Source organism: Fukomys damarensis, unplaced genomic scaffold, assembly GCF_012274545.1.
Source record: "Fukomys damarensis isolate Sample0158 unplaced genomic scaffold, DMR_v1.0_HiC HiC_scaffold_39, whole genome shotgun sequence".
Lineage (NCBI taxonomy): Eukaryota > Metazoa > Chordata > Mammalia > Rodentia > Bathyergidae > Fukomys > Fukomys damarensis.
This window is the reverse complement of record NW_022900951.1, coordinates 78,203,536-78,228,597: the sequence shown is the minus strand read 5'-3', so window position 1 is coordinate 78,228,597 and position 25,062 is coordinate 78,203,536. Positions and strand designations below refer to the sequence as shown.

At 35.9% G+C, this 25,062-nt stretch overlaps 1 protein-coding gene and 2 pseudogenes across 4 annotated transcripts in view; 2 read left to right on the top strand and 1 right to left on the bottom strand.

Moving 5' to 3' along the window:
* Sytl4 (synaptotagmin like 4) overlaps positions 1-25,062 on the top strand; it is a 114,090-nt gene that overhangs the window by 67,425 nt on the left and 21,603 nt on the right. For all 4 annotated transcript variants that reach the window (XR_004515798.1, XM_010623392.2, XM_010623391.2 and 1 more), the window contains exons 2-5: positions 7,032-7,208; positions 7,438-7,653; positions 7,789-7,898; positions 8,149-8,251. Coding sequence is in view for 3 of the 4 variants with exons in the window: in XM_010623392.2 (XP_010621694.1) it covers positions 7,099-7,208; positions 7,438-7,653; positions 7,789-7,898; positions 8,149-8,251 (539 nt within the window). In the remaining variant the exon portion in view is untranslated. The remainder of the gene's footprint in view (positions 1-7,031; positions 7,209-7,437; positions 7,654-7,788; positions 7,899-8,148; positions 8,252-25,062) is intronic.
* LOC104861790 lies at positions 11,205-11,542 on the bottom strand (annotated as a pseudogene).
* On the top strand, positions 23,501-25,036 carry LOC104861791 (annotated as a pseudogene).

Sequence of the window (25,062 nt, the reverse complement as noted above, 5' to 3'; positions counted from 1 at the left end):
CTCACAAGTCATCTGTATTTTTTTTTTTTTGTACTGGGGATTGAACTCAGGACCTTGCACATGCAAGGCAGGTACAGTGCCACTGAGCTACATCCCCACCCCAAGTCATCTGTATTCTTTAAAAGAAAATGAATGCCATTTTTGAAGATCCAGTTATTTCTGAAAGCACGAAGGCACATGTACAAACAGACAAAATAGGGCTGAGGATGTAGCTCAGTGCTAAAGCACTTGCTTACCACCTCAAAAAATAGCTAGAATACAGTAGAAATGGATCGATTCTTAGGTACATAGGAACTACCAAAACTGAACCAAGAACCTATAAAAATTCTGAATAATGCAATAACTGGCAGAGAAACTGAAGCATTAATAAATAACCTTCCATCTAAGAAAAGCCAAGGTCCTGATGAATTCACTGCTGAATATTACAAGTACTTCAGGGAAGATCTAATACCAATAATCCTCAAACTCTAATGAAATTAAAAGTGAAAGAGCACTCCCAAAGTTGTTCCTGGAAGCTGGAATTACCCTGATTTCACAACCAGGCAAGGATTGGCAATTCATGTGCATAAGATTGAATCTAGATGCATATCTCTCACTTTGTAGTAAATTTTTAAAAAATGGATCAAAGATCTAAATATTGAAACAGAAACACTTTACCTGTTGGAAGATAAAATAAGTAAAACTCTTAAAGACATAGGCAAGGACTTTCTGAACAAGCCCCTGTGGCACAAGAAATAGTACTAAGAATCAACAAATGTGATCATACCAAATTAAAATGTTTCTGCATAGCAAAGGAAACAATGAAGAGTGAAGATATAGCCTGTAGAAACGGGGGGCAGCTGCTCCTGAGACAGAATTCTAATATCTAGAATATTCAAAGAACTAAAAATTTAGAGCCCTCAAATAAAAGACCTAATAAAAAATGAGCAAGTGAAATAAATACACTTCTCAGAAGAAGTACAAATGGCCAATAAATACATGAACAAAGTTCAGCATAGCTGACCATTAGATAAATGCAAATTAGAACAAAAAATTAGAACTACTCCAGAAAGAATGGCTGTCATTAAGAAATCAAATAACAAATGCTGTGGAGGCTGCAGGAAGAAAAGGATCCCTTCTACATTGTTGGTGGGAATGTAAACTAGCACAACCACTATGGAAAACAGTATGGAAAATTTTCAGAAAACTAATACTAGAAATTCCATTTGTCCTAGCTATTCCTTTTCTAGGTATCTTCTGGAAAAAATTAAAGGCATCATTGTTACAATGATACATGCACTGCCGTGTTTATAGCAGCACAATTCATAATATTTAAATTTTTGAATTAGCCTAAATATCCATCAACAGATAAATGGATAAAGAAAATGTGGTACCACACACAATAGATTATTCCTCTGCAATAAAGAAGAATAAATTTGGGTAATTGTAGGAAATTGAATACACCTGACACTATAATGTTAAGTGAAATAAATCAGGAACAAGAGGTTAAATATGACTTGTTTTAAAAATATTAGAAACTCAAAATATACATAAAGGGTTAAATAAAAGATAGATCAAAGAAAACAAGGAGTTAGATCTTTTTCAAATGGGAAGAAGACCAAGAGATGGAGGAATGGTTGGGAGGGGAGGGAAAGGGGATGAAAAAAGAATTGAGATGTGTTATGTACATGTACCAACTCCTCATAAGGGATTTAATCATTATTTACTGCAATATGTGCTAATAAAAAGTAAAAACTGAAGAAGTAAAATAATAAGAAAAAATCGCTAGTGCTCATTCTCTTAATTCACATTAAGCACTTTACATATTTTAAAAACTCATTTAATCTTTATAAAACAAACCTGAAAGATTAGGTACAGTTATCTTCATCTTAGAAGTGAGGAAATTGAGACTTTGAGAGGATTAGTAACTTGCTCCAGGTCATGTAGCTAATACATTAGTGAAGTTAAGATTCACATTCAGACATAATGTTCTTAGCTGTATTATCTCTCTTCCGTTTTTGTGTGTTTAAGTTTAAACATTTAGACACAAATAGATTTCTGATTGAAGATTTTTCACTAAACATTTATTAAATGTGTACTGTGAGTTTGGGTATGAGGTCTAGATACATGCTCTGCCCTCAAGGTGGTTCACCTGTTAGTTTCTAACTAAGCCCAAGTATCACCATCTTCACATTTCTACATAGCCTGAATCTTTTGCAAAGGGAGAGAAACTAGTGTGCTCAACAAATATAACACAGCAAAATCTGTTCTATTTGCTGCTCTATGCAGGAATATTACTTGGTGTTCTAATTCACACCACTTTTCAATTTTGGAACACCAACAATGATTCTTACTCGGAGTACTATCCTTACAAGGAATTCTATATTCTTTTTAAATAGTCTAGGCTCTTTCCCAAAGTCATAGAGGTAATCAATAGTAGAGCTAGGATTTGAACCCAAGTTTGTCTTATACCACTATTTTCATTATTCTATTCTTTAAAAAAATTTTAAATACCGAATAGTTTCTCTGGTGTGAAAAACTATAATAGTACATAAGATCCTAATGAGATATTTGACAATGTGAAATGAAGAGGAGGTAGAAAATGAAAAAATGGAAATAAACTATTTGTAAATGGGGAGGGGAGTAGGGGATGAAGGGAGGGCAGGGACAAGGGGAAAAAAATGAGAACCAAGACCTGTCATGTAAAGGTACAAGATCCCAATAATGAATGTAACTGTACTGTAAACCTAAAATGTACCAATAAAAATTAAAAATTTTTAAAAAAACTGGCCTTTAAGATTTGAAAATTGAAATAGCTCTTTCCTTCTGTTTTTGAAAACTAGCTCTGTTAATGTTAGCAAAAGTATCTCTTCATTATTACTTAATCTGTAGAATTAGAGTATATTTTTTATTAATTCCTGATTTATAATAAAAGCACTCATCATGGGGGATTGGTGCATATGCATATCACATCTTAATCATATTTTCCCTCTTTCTCTGACCTCTCACCCAACTATCTCCAGATCTCCTCCCATCCCCAAAATCTGTCCCCGTTTCCTACTTTCTTTTATTTTATTCTTTCAATTATTTATACTTTGTGTTTCTTCACATAAGAGAAACCATGCAGCGTTTAACCTTCTGTGTCCAATTTATTTCACTTAGCATTATGGTCTTAAGGTGTACCCACTTTCCTACAAATGAATCAGATTTATCCTTAATGGTTGAATAAAAATCCAGTGGGGATAAAAATAGTCATTTACTCTTGATGTTGTTGTGAGAGTTAAATTAGTTAATACATTTATGCAAAGTTCTTTTTGGTAAATTCTCAATAAATGGAACTGTTGGAGTGATAATGACAGAGATTATGACAATTTGGCATCATACACAACAGTAGATACCAGATATTGTGTTAGGTGCTGGGCCAGATTCATAGGAAAATATTGAAAAAGTCCGTGTTTACATGGATAATATATATTCTCCTTGGGGGTAAGAACTAAGAAGACTTCCTCAAAAAACTAAAACTAGAGGTTTTATTTGACTGCCTGTTTCCCTTCTAGGTATCTTCCCAAAAGAATTAAACCATTATGAGAAAATGAAAAAATGGAAATAAACTATTTGTAAATGGGGAGGGGAGTAGGGGATGAAGGGAGGGCAGGGACAAGGGGAAAAAAATGAGAACCAAGACCTGTCATGTAAAGGTACAAGATCCCAATAATGAATTTAATTGTACTATATACCTAAAGTGTACCAATAAACTCAATAAAAAAGAATTAAACCATCATACCTCAGTGATGCATGCATAATTAAGTTTACAGAAGCTCGATTTATAATAGCTAAATCTTGGGAAGAGCACATATGCCCATCAACAGGTGAATGCATAAAGAAAAGGTGGTATTTATATACAAGTAGTACTAGTCTGTTATAAAAAAGGATAAACTAGGCATTTTAGGTAAATGGATGCACCTTGATGCCATGATTTTCAGTGAAATAAATCAGACATACAAGCTTAAATATCACATTGTTTCTCTTTTGTGAGAAACACAAAGAGTAAATAAGGAGCAAAATGGAGGATAGATATTGGGAAGTAGGAAGAACATGTTCAAGTGGGAAGGGGATCAGGAGGGAGAAGTGGGAAAGGAAGGAAGGGAAAAGGGATTTGAAAAAGAAAATGGAAGAAGAAAAGGAAAGAAAACTTTTTTAAATGGGGAGAGGAAGAAGGGTTGAAAGGAGGGGAGGAGAATGGGAAAATAATTAAGATATATTATATACAGGTACAGATTTCCCATGATGAATGTCATCATTATGTATGGCAAATATGTACTAATAAAAACTAAAATTTAAAAATAAAAGAAAAAAAACTAAGGAGACTTCCTCAAGACTATATAACAAAGGATCAGTGAGAGGGTTAGTGTCTTAATAATGACCAGGAAATACATAATTGTTATTATTTAGAACTGAAATGTCCAACAAAATTTTCATATATTCAAAGGTGGGGCTTTTGGAAGGCGATTGAATCATGGTGGTGCTCTACTTATTGGTAGACTGATGTGTTCAGGAGCTGAATGTTCTGTTAGGAGGTGGGACCTAGTTGGAGGTCATCACTTGGGGTGTAACCTGGAATGGTGTATTCTTGTCCTTGGCTTCTCCCTTCACTTCTTCCTGGCTACCATGAGCGAATCATCTTTTTCTCTGACATGCCCCCTGCCATCCTGCTTCTGCCTTGCATCTTGCTGAATATGGGTATGAAATCATGAGCCTAAATAAACCGCTCCTCATTTAATTTGTGGGTGTTCAGCAACGGGAAAGTGACTAATACAAGTGAAGAAAATACTGAAATTTTGGGAACCTATATTGCTTGTGCTGTGTATTGTCTTGTAGGTAATTAGTAAAACAATAATAATGAAGTAAAGGGGACTTACTGTCTAGGCTCAGGAGAAAGCAGAGAAAGGGAGTGCAACTCTCATCTCTTTTCTCATCCTGATTATCAAGCCTACCATATGTTTTCAGAACAGCTGCTCTTCTTGAGTTACAGCCTTGTTTCTCCACCTACTTCCTGGGCCTAATTACCTTGGTGTTTCTTATACAGCACGAACATACTATGGTTAAAACGAAACTTCTTGCCTTCTAACCTTGTTTCTTTTATTATATCTTCTGTCGCTGTGAAGGATATCACTAGCCAGTAAGTTGTACAACCTAGACACATGAGGTACATATCTGATTTCCTTTTCTTCACCCTTTCCATTCAGTTACTTCATTCTGTCAATTCTCCTATTTTTGGTTCCTTCTTGCTGCTTAGCTTAGGGCTCAGGGCCTTATCATTTTAGAAGATTCAGCAAATAGTTACACTCTAAACATATATTTCAAACTTGATTGGATCTCTGGACCTTTCAGCACACATTAATTTTCTGGAAAACCTTGTGAGGTAGGTCATTTTGTAAGTGAGAGACCAGAGCATAACAGAAATAAAATGACTTGTCCAATTGGTTAGAGACATAGTAAACCCAGGGTATCTTTTGCCTGGACCATTGCAGTCATTTCCCTGCCTCCTTTGCATTGTTTTCTTTTTTGAAATGTAAAGGCTGGACATGTATAAAACAAATCAGATGTATCTAAAGTAAAAGGTGAAAATTTCCAATTCTTCCTAAGATAAAGCAGTGATAATGTTTTCTTTTGTTCTAGATCTTTTTCTTTGCATATACAAAAATTTAGATAAATACTTAATGAAAGAGATCATTCAGTATTGTCCTGTGGCTGCTTTTTGGGGGTCAACTTGTTTTCATATCCATGCATACAGATTTATCACATTTTAAAATGGCTGCATTGTATTGCATTATATGAAATTATTTTGTATTATATTCTTAATGAATCCTGTATTAAAGAGTGTATTTTTGTTTTTACAAATAATGTTGCAATAACATTCTTATATATACACCCTTATATGCATATTTGTGTGACTGTTTTTATTAGGCAGATTCTTAGTACAGTATGCCTGTTTTAGAGTGTGCACTACCGAACTGCCCTTAAATTTGTCATTTTAATCATTCTTTTCTACTATAGACTGGTCGTTCTAAAATGAATTTAATAGTATGATTTTCCAACATCAAAAACAACACCAAAGACACAATGGATTTCTATTTTCTGTTCGGTAAAATTAGAGTTCTTCTCAAGAGTATTTAAATATATATAATTGGGCCCCAACCTATTTTTCCTAACATTTCCCCCACCAACAAATTTGCATTCTGTTTGATAAGGCAAAGTCCACCTCTTTTATAAAACCCTCCCATATGTACAGCTCTCTCCACCCCATGGAATATAGACTTACTTTCTTCTCTGAGTTCCCCTAGTACTTACTTTACAACCCATCTCCTAGCACTGAGTAGATTGCACTGGGCTCATGTGCTCATGTGTATCTGTCTCCCCTTCTACTCCGCAGACCTCTTAAAGGCAGGAACTGTGTCTTACTCATCTCTGCACCACCAGCACTTTGCACAGTGCCAGCCAGAGAGGTGCTCAATAAACCCTTATGAAATGGGGGATGATATACTTAAGGTGTAGTGCTAGTGCAGTAAGAACTTTGTGAGGTTTTTAAAATGTGGCAGAAAGTAGATTGAATCCCAAGAACATGGAAGCTGGTCAGGAATGGAGAAATTGGCCTAAACTGTCAGGAGTCCTCCCATGCTTTTCCTCTCCACTACAGAGATTGGCTGCTTGATTATTTGTGATAGTAGAATTATTATTTGAGAATATTTAAAGTAACAGATATTAGATAATAGAGGATCCACTGGATGGAGGGAGAGTTTGATTCCACTGTTCTGTGCTCTTTCCAGAATAAGATACTTATGCTGAAAGACCCACCCCTTTCCTAGAGTAATGAATAACTTCATGAAAAATCAAAGCCTCTTCATTTTTAGGGTGTGATTCAAGGGGGAGTAGGATGGTAAATATGTTAGATACTTTTACTTTGCTAATGGGAAATTCACCTACTGAAAAGCTCTAGAACTGAGGACCTGTTCTGGAATAAATAATCTATGTGAAATTAATTGTTCTTTCAGGTAACTCTGGTAGCTCTCCTTGCTTGATTGCTTTGAATAAAGAAGAGTAGAAGAAAAAGAATACGTCATGTCAGAGATATTAGACCTCTCTTTCCTGTCTGAGATGGAAAGGGACTTGATCATTAATGTTCTACAGCGAGATGAGGAGCTCCGGAAAGCAGATGAGAAAAGGATTAGGTGAGTTCCAGTAACGGTGTGGGCTCCTAGGTTTGTCCTTAGGCCTCTGATTTGACTTTCAGAGGGACTTGTGTACATGACATTTACTACTCCTTGTGGGTCAAGTTTGGCTCTGAGTTTATTACTTTCACAGAGCCAAATATTCTTACTGTCTTCGCCCTTCAACTCTTCTATATCTAACCTATGCGGATCCTGAACCTACTTGGTCTTCTCTTTTGGATCCTGACAGGCGACTGAAGAGTGAACTACTGGAGATCAAAAGGAAAGGGGCTAAGAGGGGCAGCCAACATTACAGTGACCGGACCTGTGCTCGGTGCCAAGAGAACCTGGGCCGTTTAACTCCCAAGACTAACATTTGTAGGGGTTGCAATCACTTGGTGTGTCGAGACTGCCGCATCCAGGAAAGCAATGGTACCTGGAGGTGCAAAGTGTGCACCAAGGAAATGTGAGTGTTGCCTATGGCTGAGTAGAGAGAAGAGATGAAGCCTGTCTATGGTATGAATTTCTCTCTTTGCCTTTGTTGTTTAAATGACAAGTGCCATTCTTTATACATCTGTCATTTTCTTTTATTCTTTCCCAGAGAGCTGAAGAAAGCAACTGGAGACTGGTTTTATGACCAGAAAGTGAATCGCTTTGCTTATCGCACAGGCAGTGAGATAATCAGGATGTCTTTGCGTCGTAAACCTACAGGTACTGTGCCTGCCTAGAGATGGCTTCCTATATTTGAACCTCAGTAGTAGATCCTCTGGTGTGGAATTCTAGTGTGTTCTAAGCTGGTGGTAGCTTAGCTCCATAGGCTCAGCCTCTTTTTTGGAATGTAAAGGATTATATGACTATTCTTTCTGCAAGCATGATGTGCTTTGGAGAAGATACCATGAGGGTGGATGTCATTTCCTGGCCTCATTACCACCACTCTGACATGCTTTTGTTTGTCTTGAAGTGAATAAAAGAGAGACAGTAGGACAGTCCCTCCTTCATCAGACACAGATGGGTGATATCTGGCCAGGAAGAAAGATCATTCAGGAGCAACAGAAAGAGCACAGGTGAGAACCAAGTAGTTATTGTTTAAAGAAATGTTATGATGTCCTTTTAATTATTTTATTATTGTTTTTACTTTCTTTTGTTTGTAAAATAATAGATGATCTCAGACAGAGGGCTAATATATAGAATACATAAAGAATTAAGCTGGGCGTGGTGGCGCACGCCTGTAATCCCAGCACACTGGAGGCTGAGGCAGAAGGATCGCTGTGAGTTCGAGACCAGCCTGGGCTACATAGTTCCAGATCAGTGTCAACTACATAGTGAGACCCTGTCTCAAAACAAACAAACAAACAAACAAAACAAAAAAATTAGACCTTCCAAATAAACAACCCAGTGAAAAATGGGCAACTAGAATGACTGAGAAAAAAGTACAAAAAACTAATGAATGTATGAAAAATGTTCAATATCTCTGGCCGGTAGAGAAATGCAAATTTAATCATTCAATATTTAAACTTGTGTAGTTTACTTAAAATTATGGTCTCAAGTGTATCTATTTTCCTACAGATGACTCAAATTTATCCTTTATAATGGAGTAATACTCTATTGTATATAAATACCACATTTTCTTTATACATTCAACTCTTGTTGGATATATAGTTTGCTTCTAAGGTTTAGCTATTATAAATTGTGCTGCTCTAAATGTGAGTATGCATGTATCACTGAAATATTTTGTCTTTAACTTTTTTGGAAGTTACCTAGAAGTAAGTATCTTGGTTGAATGAAATTTCTAGGCTTACTTTCCCACACCAACAACGTAGAATGGTTCTTGTTTTCCTCTCATTGCTTCTCCAGCATTTGCTATATTTTGATTTCTTGATGACAACACTTCTTTATGGAGTAAGATAGAATCTCAGTGATACTTAGAGTTGAATTTCTTTAGTGGCCAGGGAATGTGTAACATATTTTTCAAACATTTATTGGCCCTTTGTACTTCTGAGAACTGTCTATTCGCTTCAGTTGCCCCTTTATTGATTGGGTCTTTTATTTTGGGGGAGTCTATTTTTTTAGTTTTAGTCCAAGGGTAAAATTTTTTTGCCCATTCTGTAAGTTGTGGCCACTTGGTTTGTTTTGTTTGCCAAGCAGAAGCTTTTTAATTTGATATAATCCTAATTGTTGATTCTTGATGTTATTTCTTGTACAGTTGCGTTTATATTCAGAAAATCCTTGCCTACACTTACAATTTCAAAAGTTTTACTCATTTTATCTTCCAGGAGGTTGTTTCTGTTTTAATGTTTAGATATTTGAACCATTTTTATTTTAGTCAAGTACCTGATGAAAAATATAGGTCTAGATTCAGTCTTCTGCATGTGAATAGCTATCTTTCCTCTTGGGTAGGTTTTTAGTCCCTTTGTCAAAGGTCAGGTGGGTGAATGTGCCTGGAGTTTTTCTGCCTCCTCTATTCTGTTCCCATTGATCCACGTCTGTTTTTATCCCAGTACCATGCTGTTTTTATAACTGTAGCTTGGAAATATAACTTGAGATTTGGGATTGTGATGCCTCCCACTTTGCTCATGTTGCCCAAGATTGATTTTGATATCCTGGGTCTCTTCTCTACACGAATTTGTTTGATTTTGTTTTTTTCTGCTACCGGAGATCAAGCTCAGGACCTTGAGCTTGTGAGGCAGGCATGATGCCACTGAGATAAATCCTCAGCCCCACTTTTATATGAATTTTAGGACTGTTTTCTCTAGTTCTGTGAGGAATGCTATTGGTATTTTGATCGGAATTGCAATAAGTCTATATATCAGCTTTGTAAGTGTGACCATTTTGCTTGTGTGCCTGTATAGCTTTTTTTCAGGCAGGTCTTTGGCTGGGGCTTGTGGGCCCAAGTGGCTGGGGCCAGAGTGGGGCCCTGGCTGGTCCTGCCTGCAGCTGTGCCTCTTTGGTCCACACCAGCTTCTCACTCATTGTGTCCATTTTGACAATGTTGACAATGTATCATGGAATACAGGGTGTATTTTCATTTTCTGATGTCCTTTTTGATCTCCTTTATCAGGGTATTCTAGTTTTCATTGGAGAAGTCTTTCACTTCCTAGGTTAATTCCTAAATGTTTAGTTTTTCTTGATGCTATTGTGAATGATATTGTTTTCTTCATCTCTTTCTCAATGAGTTCATTACTGGTATATAGCAATGCTGTTTATTTTTTTTGAAGAGCACTTTTATTTAAATAAGAGATTAAATAAATTATGTAACTTCAAAACTGGAAGGGAGAAAGAAAACCAAAAAAACCTGTTACTTCACATAGCATAGGATTGCTGTTGCTAGTAAGTTACAACATCGATATATAGCTGGATACGTGACTGTTAATATCAGGTTGATGTTGTTTCCCTTCTCAAAAGTTTAATCAGTATCAGGCTGGCCTCACATTTTGTGGTTTGGTTGTCCCTTAGCTAGGACGTCTGGTCCCACAGAAGACCTTGGTAGCAAGCCAGATGTCTTATCCCTTCAATGGAGGGAGAGTGGCCTCTGAGTTCTGTTGCCTGGTCAGGTTACACACTAGGACTCTTAACTACCGTAGACTCCCTGTAGTGGCACACCTCCTGCTGTTACCTTACTCTGTCTTCTGATTCAAGTTGGCTGTTCAGGTGATGACATTCTCTTAGCACAGGGGTCCATGTAAAGTGAGAATAGAGGAGCTTCTGGTCAGACCTATCTGTCCATAGACTTGGGGCTCTGGGCTCAGCTGAAGCAGCACCTTATTGCCTTGTTTCAGGATAGATACTGCCAGGCACCTACTACTTGAACTCTGTTCAAATGAGGGATTTAAAGACTAGACAGCCTGACTCTTTTCAGTTCATTACATGACAGAGTTATACACTAGTCCAAATAAAAGCAGATAAAAAATGGCTACATTATACAAGCTATGTGGTTTTTAATCTTGTAACAAAGAACAGAAAGGGAATTTTATTCATTGTAAGGAAATTTTCACTTAAGCTTCAAGAAGCCAAAAACACTTAAAACCCATGAACCTTCAGTGGATGGTCCTTAGCCAGGGCAGTCTCTACTGGGAAGTGGCATATGTTTTTGCACTGGTCACCCTGAAGCTGAATTACATCTCTGTATTCTGAAAGCTAAATTACAGTACGACTGCAGGTAAATTTTTTAAAAACACCTTCAATCGTTTCTTTTAATCATAGTCATCAGTGATCCCTTGGATGGGAGTAAGGGTCCTCCTGCTATTTCTCTGTTGAATTCTTATATGGACACAATCCTTGGTGTCAGCAGGAAGCAGATAATCACCCTTACTTGCATCAGCAAAATCAAAATAGTGGATTTTCTGGATAGTGGACATATGATATGATTCCTTTTTGTTGGCGGAAGTGGGCTGTGGTAGAATGTGGGCTGAAGGGATCAAACATTGAAAAGGAAGGAATCTTGCAGGGGAGGTCGTTGAGTCCTTGGCAGTAGCCCAGCAACTGGCTGATTTTTTTGTTTTGATTTTGTATGTTGCTACATTGTTGAATTTGATTATTAATTGGAGAAGTCTTTTGGTGGAATTTCTTGGGTCTTCTATATAAAGGATCATGTCACCTACAAATAATGATAATTTGACTTTTTCCTGTTCTATACATATCTCTTTTATATTTTCTGTTGCCTGATTGCTCTGACTAATGTTTTGAGTATTATATTAAATCCATGTAATGATAGTGGAATCCTTGTCGTGTTCCTGATTTTAGGGGGAAATTTTCAGTTATTCCCCATTTAATATGTTGGTAGTAGCTTTATTGTAAAAAAGGCTTATATCAGATTGAGATAAGGTCTTTGTATACCTATTTTTTCAGAATTTTTATCATAAATGGACATTGGATTTTGTTAAAAGCTCTTTTTGAATCTATTGTGATGATCATGTGGTTTTGTCCTTTTTATATGGTATATTATATTTATTGATGTATGTATGTTAAAGTAACTTTGCAACCTGGAATGAAGTCTACTTGGTCATAATGTATGATCTTCTTGGTGGTTTGCTGCATTCTACTTGCCAGAAACTTATTGAGGATTTTTGCATCTATATTCATTAAACAGACTGGCCTGTGCTTTTATTTTTAATTAGGTGCTTGTCTGGTTTTAGAATCTGTAATGCTCACTTCCAATAATGAGTTTGGAAATACTCCTTTCTTTTCAATTTCATTATTGAGTTGGAGGATTATTGACACTCTTTCCTCCCTGAAGGTCATAAAGAATTCAGGAATGTATTCCTCAGGTTGTAGGCTTCTCTTGGTATGTTTTAAATTACTGCCTCGATTTTACTGAATCTTATTTTGTTGTTCAAAGTTTTTATATCTTCTTGGTTCAATTTTGGTAATTCATATGCTTCTAGGAATCTATCTCTTTCTTTAACATTCTCTAATTTGTTGGAATAAATTTTTAATGGTAGTTAATAGTGGTTTTCTAGATTTTGGTAGTGTCAATTGTGATTTGTGATTTTTCCTTTCTAATTGCATGGATGTGGATCTTTTCTCTTTTAGTAAGTTTGCTTATGGTTTTGTCTATTTTGAGTATTCTTTAAAAAACTGGTTCTTTAATTGCTTCTTTGTATTGTTTTTTATCCTCAATTTCATTAATTTCTTCTCTGATCTTTATAATTTCGTTTCTTGTGCTAGCTTTGGATTTGGATTGTACTTGTCCTTCTAGGACTTTGAGGTGCATCATTAGGTTATTTAGGTTCAATTTGTTTTTATAATGTAAGCATTCACAGCAATAAACTTAACTTTTAGTACTGTTTCCATTGAATCTAATAGGTTCTGGTATGTTGTATTGGCATTACCACTTGATTCTAGGAATTGTATGATTTCTTCTGTGACCCATTGAGTATTCTAGAGTGTGTTACTTAATGCCTTAGGTGTTTGTGAATTTTCTGGGGTTTTTCTTGTGATTGATATCAAGTTTCAGTGTACTACAATCTGACTTCAGTTCTTTTTCATTTATTTAAGTAGGCTTTGTGGACTAGTGTGTTGTCTATTTTGGAGAAAGGTCGTTGTGCTGCTGAGAATGTGTATTCTATTGTAGTACAATAGAACACTCTGTATATATCTATTAAGTCCATTTGTTCAGTTCTGATACTTGCCAATTTTTTGTTTTTGTATAGTTGATCTATTTGTGAAAATCAGGTATTAAAGTCATCCACTACGATTTTGTTGATGTTTATTTCATCTTTTAAGTCCAGTAGTGTTTGTTTCATGAAGTTAGGTGCACCAGTATTTGGTGCATATATATATATTTACATTTTTTATCTCTTCTTTTTAAACTGTTCACTTTACTAATATGTAGTTAACTTCTTTGCTTCTCTTAATTCGTTTTAGCTTCAAGTTTACTTTCTATGAGAATAAAATTGCTATTCCTTTTTACCCTCAGTGTCCTGGTGCATGCAATATGATTTTTGATCTCTTGATTCTTAGTTTATGGATTTCTTTTTGAATTAGATGCATTTCTTGAATGTAATAGGCAGTTGTTTTTTAATCCAGGATACCAATCAAGTCTTTTAATTGCCAAGTTGAGGCCATTTGCATTGAAAGTTATCATTGAAAGCCTTCAGCTTATTCTTTTCAATGAATTCTTTTCCTGATGTTGCATTTTAATTTTTTTCTTTTTCTTTAACTACTTGCCTTGCTTGATGTATTAATTTCATCTGGAATTTTGGCTTTGTTGGACTCATTGCCTATGTCTAAGATATTCTTGGGGTTTTTTACTGCTTTTTTGGATGTTTATGAATTTTGTAAGGTGTTCTTTGTCATGGAATGTCCTTTATTTCTCTGTCAATATTGAAAGATTTTTTTCCAGGAGATATTAGTTTGGGTTGGAAGTTGTTTTCTTTTAGGGCTCAAACCACTTAATTCCAAGCTCTCCTGGCCTTCAAACTTTGTGTTGGAAAGTCTGCTGTAATACTAGTGGGTTTACCTTTATAAGTGATTTTTTTTTTTTTGCTTTTAAGATTATGTCTTTGTGTTGGACACCAGAGATTTTGACATGATGTGTCAAGGGTTTATTTTTTCATAGTTATTTGGCATTCAATAAGCCTTGCTTGCCTGTATGCTATGTTGAGGTCTTTCCTTATACTTTAAACATTTTTGCTATGATTTCTATAAACAGTTTTTATTCCATGTGTGCTGTCCTCTAATTACTCTAAAACTGAAATTATCCTTAGGTTAGTCTTCTTAGCATCATCTAACAGCTGTTTGGTGAATTTTTCTTGTTTTATTATTGTTTTAAAAGTGTTTCTTAGTATACCATCAAGTCATATAATTTTGTCCTTGATTTCTGAGGTCTTATCTTCACATTGATCATTTCTGATTATGAATTCAATAGAAGTCTTTATCTCCAGGATTTTTGTTTGACACCACTGTGTGGAGTCTTTTTTTTTTTTTTTTGGTAAATTTGTCATTTATGTTTTGAATGTTGTGCCAGTTCTTCCAATTTTTTATTTGATTTTTCTGTAACCACAATGGTTAATTTGTTTCACGTTCTACTCTCTTTTGGGTTATGTCCTCTTTGAGCTTGCTGAGTTTCTTTGCTTCTTTATTTCATATAGCTCAGCTATTGATTATTTGTCTGTCTACATTGGTACTTCTTTGGTCTACTTTGGGAGAGTTAGGATCCTTTGCAGTCATTTTGTTGCCTTATGTTTTCATATTCTCACGTGTGTATGTGTGTGTGTGTGTGTGCATGCATGTGTGATGAGGATTGAGGTTAAATAGAGTAAACTTGTTGGCATGAAGAACTTTCTTGTTAGGTTCTGTGTTACAGTGATGTGTTCTTGTCTTTATTTGTTAAGAGGTATTGTTTACTACTTGAACCTATTCAAGTTGGGTTGGACCCTGTCACTACAAAATGGGCCAGGAATAAAAGGTATCACAGACCAAATGTTCTCATTCATGCAGAATGACCCATAACTGGGACCACAGTGCTCTTAATGATAAGAAATTACCTGTTGGTATTTTAATTTTTAAATAGATTTATTATTGTTCAAAAGATTAGTGTTGAAAAATAGCACCTGCTTTGTTCTTGGTGGAAAATTGTTTCTTGTAGATTGCAGAGTACAAAAAATTGGATTTGTTTATATAGTTCACCTCTACCATTTTTCAAAAGGCATCTAGGTATAAGATTTGATGCTAATTACTACCATCTTAGAATCAGTTATATCTGTGCTGTGGGCCCAAGCATCACGTCTGGCTCTGTGTTGTTGAGCTAGGCCCTGCCCTTACTAAAATTTCTATTTTTGGTTTTGAGGAATCTATATATTAATTTCCTTATACTATGGTTGTACTAGTTTACATTCCCACCAACAATGTAGAAGGATTCTTTTTTCTTTCCACCTTGCCAGCATTTATAGTTTTCTTAATCCTTGGTGAAAGTTCTACTTACTAGGGAAAAATGAAATCTCAGTGTTCTTGGGATTTGCATTTTGCTAGTAGCCAAATATGCTAAATATTTTTTCTTTTTATTTATTGCCTATTGGTACTACTTCTTTTGAAAAGTATCTATTTATTTCAACTGCCTATTTTTATTAGATCTTTTGTTTTTGGGAGATCTAGGTTTTTAGTTCTTTATATATTCCAGATATTATTCTTATGTTTTCAGTTTTTATTTTTTATTAATATATATTTATAGTACATATTAATTACATTTCTTGTGGGGATTTGGTACATGTGCATAATGCATCTCAATTATGTTTTCTTCCCTTTCCCCTCATTTCCCCCTCTCTTCATCTCTTTGTCCCCTTTCCATATGCGAAAGAGCTATCTCCCTGTTTTCCTGTTACCTGTCTTTTATTTTGCTCTCTATTTATACTTTGGGTTTCTCATATAAGAGAAAACATGATACTTAAGCTTGTATGTCTGATTTATTTAACTTAATATTATGGTCTCAAGGTACATCCATTTGCTTACAAATGACTCAAATTTATGATTATTTATAGCAGAATGTTACACTATTGTGTATAAATACAAATCTTGAAGACATAGGCATAGGAAAGGACTTCCTGAAAAGAACTCCAATCTCATAAGAAATAATACCAAGAATCAACAAATGAGATCAAATCAAATTAAAAAGCTTCTGCACAGCAAAGGAAGCTGCCAAGATAGTGAAGAGACTATCTACAGAATGAGAAAAATTTTTTTCCAATATTTCTCAGGGCACTAAGATCTAGAACAGTGGTGGTAATTCAATGGCATGTATGCTGCAGCAGGCTGTTTGTATGATGGAAAGCTCTAAATGGTTCACCATCGCTGATCTAGAATATATAAAGAACTCAAAAAATTAGACACTCCTTCAGAAATAAAAGGCTCAAAATGGGCAAGTGAAATGAATAGATACTTCTCAGAAGAAGTAAAGTAGCCAATAAATGAAAAAAATGTTCAGTATAACTTATAAATAAAGACATGCAAATTAAAACAGCACTGAGATTTCATATTACTCCAGAAAGAATGGCTGTTATCAGGAAATCAAATCATAACAAATACTCATAGGCTATGGGGCAAAAGGAAGCCTACTAGATAGTAGTCTTTGATCATAGGAAGGAATACATGGCAATTTCCCCCCCATTCTTTAGGTTTCCCCTTCAACTCTGTTCTTCATTTCTTTTGCTGTAAAAAGACTTTTTAACTTGGTATAATCCAATTTGTTGATTTTTGGTATTATTTCTTATACAGTTGAGATTCTGTTTAGGAAGTCCTTGCCTATGCCCATGTCTTCAAGTGTTTTACTTTTATTTATCTTCCAGAAGATTCAATGTTTTTGTTTTTATACTTAGGCCTTTGATCTGTTTTGGCTTGATTTTCATACAGGGTGAAAGTTAGCAGTCTAGATATTTTTCTTCTCTGTGCAGATAACCATTTTTGAAGTATCATTTATAAAAGAGGCTATCTTGTCTCTAGCATAGGCTATTGGGCCCTTTGTCAAAGATCAGATGGCTACAGGTACACAGACTCTTTCTAGGTCTTCTTTTTTTTTTTAATTGAGTTTATTGGTAAAATCTAGGTCTACAATACAGTTACATTCATTGCTGGGATCCTGTACCTTCACATGACAGTTCTTGGTTCTCATTTTTTCCCCTTGTCCCTGCCTTCCCTTCACCCCTCCTCCCCTCCCCATTTACAAACTCTTTATTTCCATTTTTTCATTTTCTCGTATTTTTTCTTTTCCCTTATTTCCTTTCCCCTACCCTTCCCACTTTCCCTACACCTTTAGCCCTTTTCTTCCTGTTTCACACTCTTAATTATCCCATTAGGATCTTGTGTGCTATTGTAGTTTTTCACACCAGAGATCTAGGTCTTCTATTTTATTTGTCTATATGTCTATTTTTGTGCCAGTATCATGCATTTTTATTACTGTAGCTTTGTAGTGTAACTTGCTACTTTCTCTCTGGATTTATTTGGTTATTCTGGGTCTTTCTGGTTCAATATAAATTTTAGAATTGATTTTTCTAGTTCTATGAAGAATGTTAATATTTTTATTGGAATTGCATTGTCTCTCTATTATTTTTGTTAATATGGCAATTTTGATAATATTGATTCTATCTGTCCAGGAATAGGGGATGCCTTTCCATTCTGTAATATCCTCTTCAATCATTTTCTTTTGAATACTATAACTTCTTTTATAGAGGTCTTTTACTTATTTGGTTAGATTGGTTAGATTGGTTTCTAGGCATTTAATTTTCTTTCTTCCTTTCTTCCTCTCTCTCTTTTCTCCTCCTCCTCCTCCTCCTACTCCTCCTCCTTCCTCTCTCTCTCTCTCTCTCTCTCTCTCTCTCCATTATCTTTTTGTAGTACTGGGGATCAAACTCAAGACCTTGCGCTTGCACTTGCCAGGCAGGCAAAGTGCCACTGAGCTACATCCTCAGCTGGCATTTAATTTTCTTAAGCTATCATGAATGGTATTATTTTCCTGATTTCTTTCTTTGTGGGTTCATTACTGATATAGGTTATGTGAATACTTCTGAATAGCCTTCTTACCTCAGTTTCAAACAATCAGTTTCTTTCCACACTTAGCTATACTCTGGGACTGAATATTCACTTCTGTATATAATCATGCTTTGCTTAATCACAGAGTTATATTCTGAGAAATATATCTTTAGGTATTTTTGCATTTATGCAAGCATCATAGAAGGCACTTGCACAGGATAAGATGGCTATTAGAACACTGTATAATTTATGTGACCACCATTATGTAGTCCATCCTTGACTGATACCATTATGCAGAATGTGACTATACTTCTTTGTATAAATTAGTTTATTTTTAAAATTTTTAACATATATAAAACTGTACATATTTCTGGGATATGATTTAAAAATATTTACATTTTGTAATATTCAAGTCAGTGTAACCAGATCTATCTCAACTATTACCTCTTCATGGTGAAAAACTTCAAAATCCATTATTTTAGTTTTTGAGGTGTATAGTGTGTAATTGTTATGTATAGTTACCATACTGTACAATAGCACATCCGAGTTCTTGCTCTAGCCAACCTTTTCCCACCTCCCTCTGCGACTCTCCCTGGCCTCTCAACTTCTATGAGAACGTATTTTTGAGATTCTTTATATTAGTGATATCTAGCATTGCTTTTCTTTCTGTACCTGGCTTATTTCAGTTGACATAATCATTTCCAGTTCCATCCATATTATTGCTAATGGCAGGATTTCATTATTTTTATGGCTGTTTGGTATGCCACTGTGCATATGTTCCACATTGTCTTTATTCATTCATCTGTTGATAGATATTTAGGTTGATTCCAAATCTTGCCTATGGTAAATAGTGCAGCAGTAAACATGGAAATGCAGATCACTTCAACACTGATTTCAGTTCCTTTGGATATATACATAGGAATGCAATTTCTGGATCATATGGTAAATCAGTGTTTAGTTTTTTGAAATGACTTCATACTGCTTTTCAAAATGGCACTACTCTACTAATTTATATTCCCACCAACAGAATGAGAGAGAGCCCTTCAGTACTTAGTACCTTTTCGATGATAGTCATTCAGACTGGAGTGGAGTGATATCTCATTGTGGTTTTCTTTTGTATTTACCTGACAATTAATGGTGTTCAGAAATTTTTTCATAATATCTGTTGTTCACTTGCAGGCCTTCTTTTTAAAAATATCTATTTACATCTATTGCTCCTTTAAAAATCAGATTATGCCTTTTTGCTATTGAGTAAAATTCCTTATAGATTCTGGATATTAGTCCCTTGTTAGATATATAGTGTTAAAGTATTTTCTTTCATTCTGTAGACATTCTCTTCACTGTTTCAATTGCTTCCTTTATGGTATAAAATATTTTTAGTTTGATATAACCCCATTTGTCTATTTTTGGCTTTGTTTCCTTTACATTTTTTGAAGTCTAACAACAAAAAATAATAATTCCTTGCTATTTTCAATGTCATGAAGGCTTTCCCTGGACTAGCTTTATATCTTACATTTAGGTCTTTAATCATTTTGAGTTGATTTATGGATCTGGCTTCATTCTTCTGGTTGTGGATATCCAATATTCCTAGCATCATTTATGGAAGAAATTGTTATACTTCTTTCTTGTACCTCAAGTGAAGGGTAGAAGACAGCTTGTTGTCCCAGGTTTTGATGTTCTAAAATTCTTTTAAATGTCTCTTTCCAGTGCCTACTTGTCCCAGCTCTGAGTGAATACTCAAGATCAAGCCAATGTCCTAGGAGATTCCATGCTCCAGCAGTCCTGTCTGCCTCTGTTGAGTTCCCACAGGGGTACTTAGGACTGCAAACCTTGAGGACTATTATTTTTTGCAGCCTGATTTTGTTTTAGTAGTGCATGTTTGCAATTCATGCAGTTTACAGTCATCTTTGGGAGTGGTTATGTGTACACATTACAGTTTGTTTGTTTTTTAAATCCCTTTCCCTTTCCACCCCCTCCCCCATCCTTGAGGACTTGTTTTTCCTGACTTATTTCAGAATTGTCTTCTCACTCATTCAATAGGCACATCACCACATTAGAAGGTATTAGCCAAGGAGCTTTGAGGAGCTAAATTTTTTGTATTCTTATGCATTACTTTTTTAACTTTATGACTTGAGGCTTTGTACCTTGCCTCATTTGGCTACTGCTGGTAAACTTTAGGCTTTTTTAAAAATGTGTGTGTGATTTGTTTTCCCCACAATTTTTCCTTACCTGACAGGAAATTATTTTATCTCATTTTCCATGAGTATGAATAGTCATTTGTATTTTTGATTTGTGGCCTACAAAACTGTCTAAATATACATGAATATGTTGAATTCCTTAATTATTAATTTCCTTCTGAGAAATATCATATGCATGTTAACTAAAAACAAATGAAAGAAAGAGAACTTTGAAAATTCAATAGAAGCTGAAAATGTAGCTAAGTAGTAGAATGTGTCTAGCAGTCCTGAAGCCCTGGGTTTGATCTTTATCACCACACACACACACACACACACACACACTTGCAAATACACAAAACAAACAAACAGAAAAACAGACAAAAAGAAAAGAAACAATAATACAGGTAATCCCATAGAAAATGGGCTAAGATTTGAACAAACATTTCACCAAAGACAATATATAGATGTCAAATAAGCACATAGAAAGGTGTTTGGTATAATTAGTCATTAGAAAAATGTAAATTAAAATAATAATAAACATACTATTATGTGTCCACCAGGATGACTAAAATAAAAAATAATAACCACACCAATAGTTGGCAAGGATATAGGATAATTGGAATTCTCACTACTGATAAGAATGTACAATAGCACAGCCACTTGAAAAGCAGTTTATCAGTGTCATAAGAAGTTCCGTGTATACCTGCACCCATCCTATTCCTAGATATTAACTAAAAAACTTGAAAGCATATGTCCATTCAAAGATATGTGCACAAATGTTCATAGCATCTTTGTTTGAAATAGCTAAACATGGAAACAGCCCAAATGTCCATCAGTAGGCAAATGGGTGAACTGTGGCTTGTTTATACCATGTTATACTGCTCAGCTATGGAAAGGAATGAGCTATTCATTGATACACTACACGCAGCAACATGGGTGAATCTCAAAACAATCATGCTGAATGAAAGACATCAACCAAAAAGGAACACCTACTGTATGATATAGTTTATTTAAAATTCTAGAAACTGCAAAGCAATTTTAGTGACAGAAATCGGATCAACACTTGCCTGGGGACAGGAGTAAGGAGGGAGGAAGAGATTACCAAGGGTAATGAGGAAATTTTGGGGAGTGATAGACATATTCCTTAATTGTGGCGATGCTTTTTTGAGTGTATATGTGTGTCAGATCAAATTGCACACTTAAATATGTGCAACTTATTTATGTTGTAATTCAAGGAGTAAAAGAAAAATATAGAAAATTATAACATGGCACCAAGAATCCACTTTGTTCTTTATGATATATGTATGGTTTATAATTATATGCATATACTTTGATTTTATCCACACAGCCTTGGGTGAGTGACTCATCTGTTCCAGGTTATGGGGCCTGCTTTTTCCCTGTGTTGATAAGAATGGTTTTTGTTGAATCTGATTAACACATCTGACATCATCAGCCAGAATGTAATTTCTGAAACCTACTGCATCTGGTTGTCTGTAACATCTTGTCTCATTTAATCCAGAAGACTCTTATTTATCCTAAATATGAAAACAGGTTAAGAGACTATAAATGAGTTTTTTATAAAATTATGGTGCCTCTGAGATAATTTAATTCAGCCCCCTTATTTTTACAGAAAAGAAAGCAGGATAAGTGATTTACATGAGATCATACAGATAGAGCCCAGGACGTCCACCTTTTAGTTTATTTTTTTACTGCACAGATGTCAAATAATTGCTTTTTTTGCCCTAAGGTTTTTCTGTATCAGCTCTGAATCAGTACATATTAATCTTTAGGAAAAAATACAAGCAAAAAACACTCTCCATGGGCCATGGTTAAGCAAACTCTCTAGAGGAATGATTCTACTTGGAGTTATTTTTTTCTTTAAAGCACAGGAGAAAAAAATGATTTTAAAGTAAAAATAATAAAATCAATATCCCTGCTGTGTCTTGTACTATATAGCTATACATTTCTCAAGGAATGACCTTCATATCATCTCTTACATGCCCTGGGATTTCAGCTCCTGCTATCTGTTTTCACAGTGCTAACTCAAAAATCAAATGACAATGTGGAAAGTTCATTCTTTACTGGCTGAGACATTATAGACTTGGTTACCATTCTTTGTTGATTTAGTAATTGTTTTGTCTGCTTAATTAAATACATATGAATGTCTACTATGTGCCAGGCACTATTTTAAGTGCTGGGATACACTGGTGAATTTAAAAAGGTCCCTTGATTATAGAGCTTTGATTTGGTGTCAGAGAAAACAAAAAAACCCAAATAATCCAGTAAATATATATTATATTAGATATTGACAAGTGTGAAGGAGAAAATTATGTAGACAGTAGAGACAGCACACTGCTTTCTTTAGCATAGATAAGGTAAGTCTTAATAATAAAGTGACATTTGAAGAAATGCAAAGCCAAAGGAAGGAGAAAACTCTGAGGGTACCTGTGGGAAGACCATTTTAGGAAAAACAAACAAGCAAGCAAACAAATAAAGGAAGCAGCTATACAGACCTTAAAGTGAATTTGCATTTGATACTTTTGAATAATCTGGACCTATGTGAGCAATGGGGGTGCATGAGAGGAAATGAAGACAGAGATGGGACAGGTCTTATAAGACTTTGTTGACACTTGTAAGGACTGTCTTTTACTTGAAGAAGGGTGGCTATGAGCAAATAACACAATCTTGTTTTTCTTTTATAAAGTTGAGGAAAAACTAGCATAACATATAGCCATCATTTTAAGAATGTTTTTGTTTTTGAGACAAGGGCTTAATGTGAGCCCCTATGCTGAAGTGATTGTCCCGTTTTAGCCTCTCAAATAGCTAGGACTGTAAGTGTATACTGTCATAAAGAATCCACTTGTCAAAAAACAGGCTATTGCTCTTCAGTGTTTGTGTAGGCGCTGCCGGGTCTCTCTTAGCTCCCTCTTCCTTAGATCCCTGGCAGGGCGGCGCCCTCCTCCTCAGGGTCCACTCCACTTCTTCCTTCCTCCGTCCCTTCCTCCTTTCCCTTCTTCCTTCCAGTCTTCGCCACCACTGCCCAGGATCATTGGTGGGGGGATGAACTTGGGGCAGCAGCCAGAAGTTTCCAAACCACATAACCTTTCAGAGTTGAGTGAAACCAACACTGTTTCTGGAACGCCCTCTTTTTAAGAAAACATAACTCGTACCATTGAGCTAAATGCACTGTGCATGAAACTTGGAAAAAAGCCACTGGATGAGCCTGTTGATCCCTACTCTAGGATGCAGTCCACCTATAACTACAACATGAGAAGAGTTGCTTACCTTCCGAGGTATTTTTACCCATTTTCAGTTCCACCTTTACTGTATCAAGTTGAACTTTCTGTGGGAGGACAGCAATTTAATGGGAAAGGAAAGACCAGACAGGCTGGGAAACATGCTGCTGCTGCTAAAGCCTGGAGGATCCTGCAGAATGAACCCCTGACAAAAAGGCTGGAGATGAATGGAAGAGAAAAAGAAAAAAGTCTCAATAAATCTGAAATAAGTGAAGTGTTTGAAATTGCACTTAATTGGAACTTGCCTGTGAATTTCAAAGTGGCCTGGGAGAGTGGCCCACTCCACATGAAGAACTTTGTGACCAGGATTTCGGTTGGGGAATTTGTAGGGGAAGGGGAAGGGAAGATCAAAAAGATTTCCAAGAAGAACACTGCTATTGCTATTCTTGAGGAGTTGAAGAAGCTACCACCTTTGCCTACAGTTGAGCAAATGAAGCCACGAATAAAATAGAAAACCAAACCTACAGGCAAATTACAGACAAGCCCAGAATATGGCCAGGTGATGAATCCAATTAGCAGACTCGCTCAGATGCAGCAGGCCAAAAAGGAGAAGGAAGCAGTGTACATTCTCCTCACAGACCAAGGCCTCCCAAGCCGCAGGGAGTTTGTAATGCTAGTGAAGGTCAGAAACCACACTGCAGAAGGAACTGGAACCAACAAGAAGGTGGCCAAACACAATCGAGCTGAAAACATGCTGTAGATCCTTGGTTTCAAAGTTCCTCAAGCTCAGCCCACCAAACCAGCCCCTCGAGTCAGGGGAGAAGACACCAGTAAAGAAACCAGGGGATGGAAGAAAAGTAAACTTTTTTGAACCTGGTTCTGGGGGTGAAAATGAGACTTCATAAAGAGGATGAATTTAGGATGGCTTATCTTAGTCATCAGCAGCTGCCTGCTGGAAATCTTCCCATGGTGCCTGAGGTTGCACAGGTCATAGGAGTTAATCAAGGACATAACAAAATCAAGGACATAACAAAAGTTAATCAAGGACATAACAAAAATTTCTCCAGAGTTGCTCTGAATCCTGCTAAGGTTATGGTAACTGCCATGATAGCCCGAGAATTGTTGTATGGGGGCACTTCACCCACAACTGAGACCATTTTAAAGAATAACACCTCTTCAGGCCATGTACCCTATGGACCTCTCACAAGACCCTCTGAGCAGCTGGACTATCTTTCCACAGTCCAGGGATTCTAGGTTGAATACAAATACTTGCCCAAAAACAACAAGAATGAATTTGTATCTCATAAATTGCCCCTCTCAGCCACCTCTGATCAGGCACAGTATTGGCAAGGATGTGGAGTCCTGCCATGATACGGCTGCTCTGAATATCTTAAAATTGCTGCCAGAGTTGGATCAACAAAGTACAGAGATGCCAAGAACAGGAAACAGACTAGTGTCTGTGTGTGGGAGATGCTGAACCTTTCCTAGCCATGAACCATTATA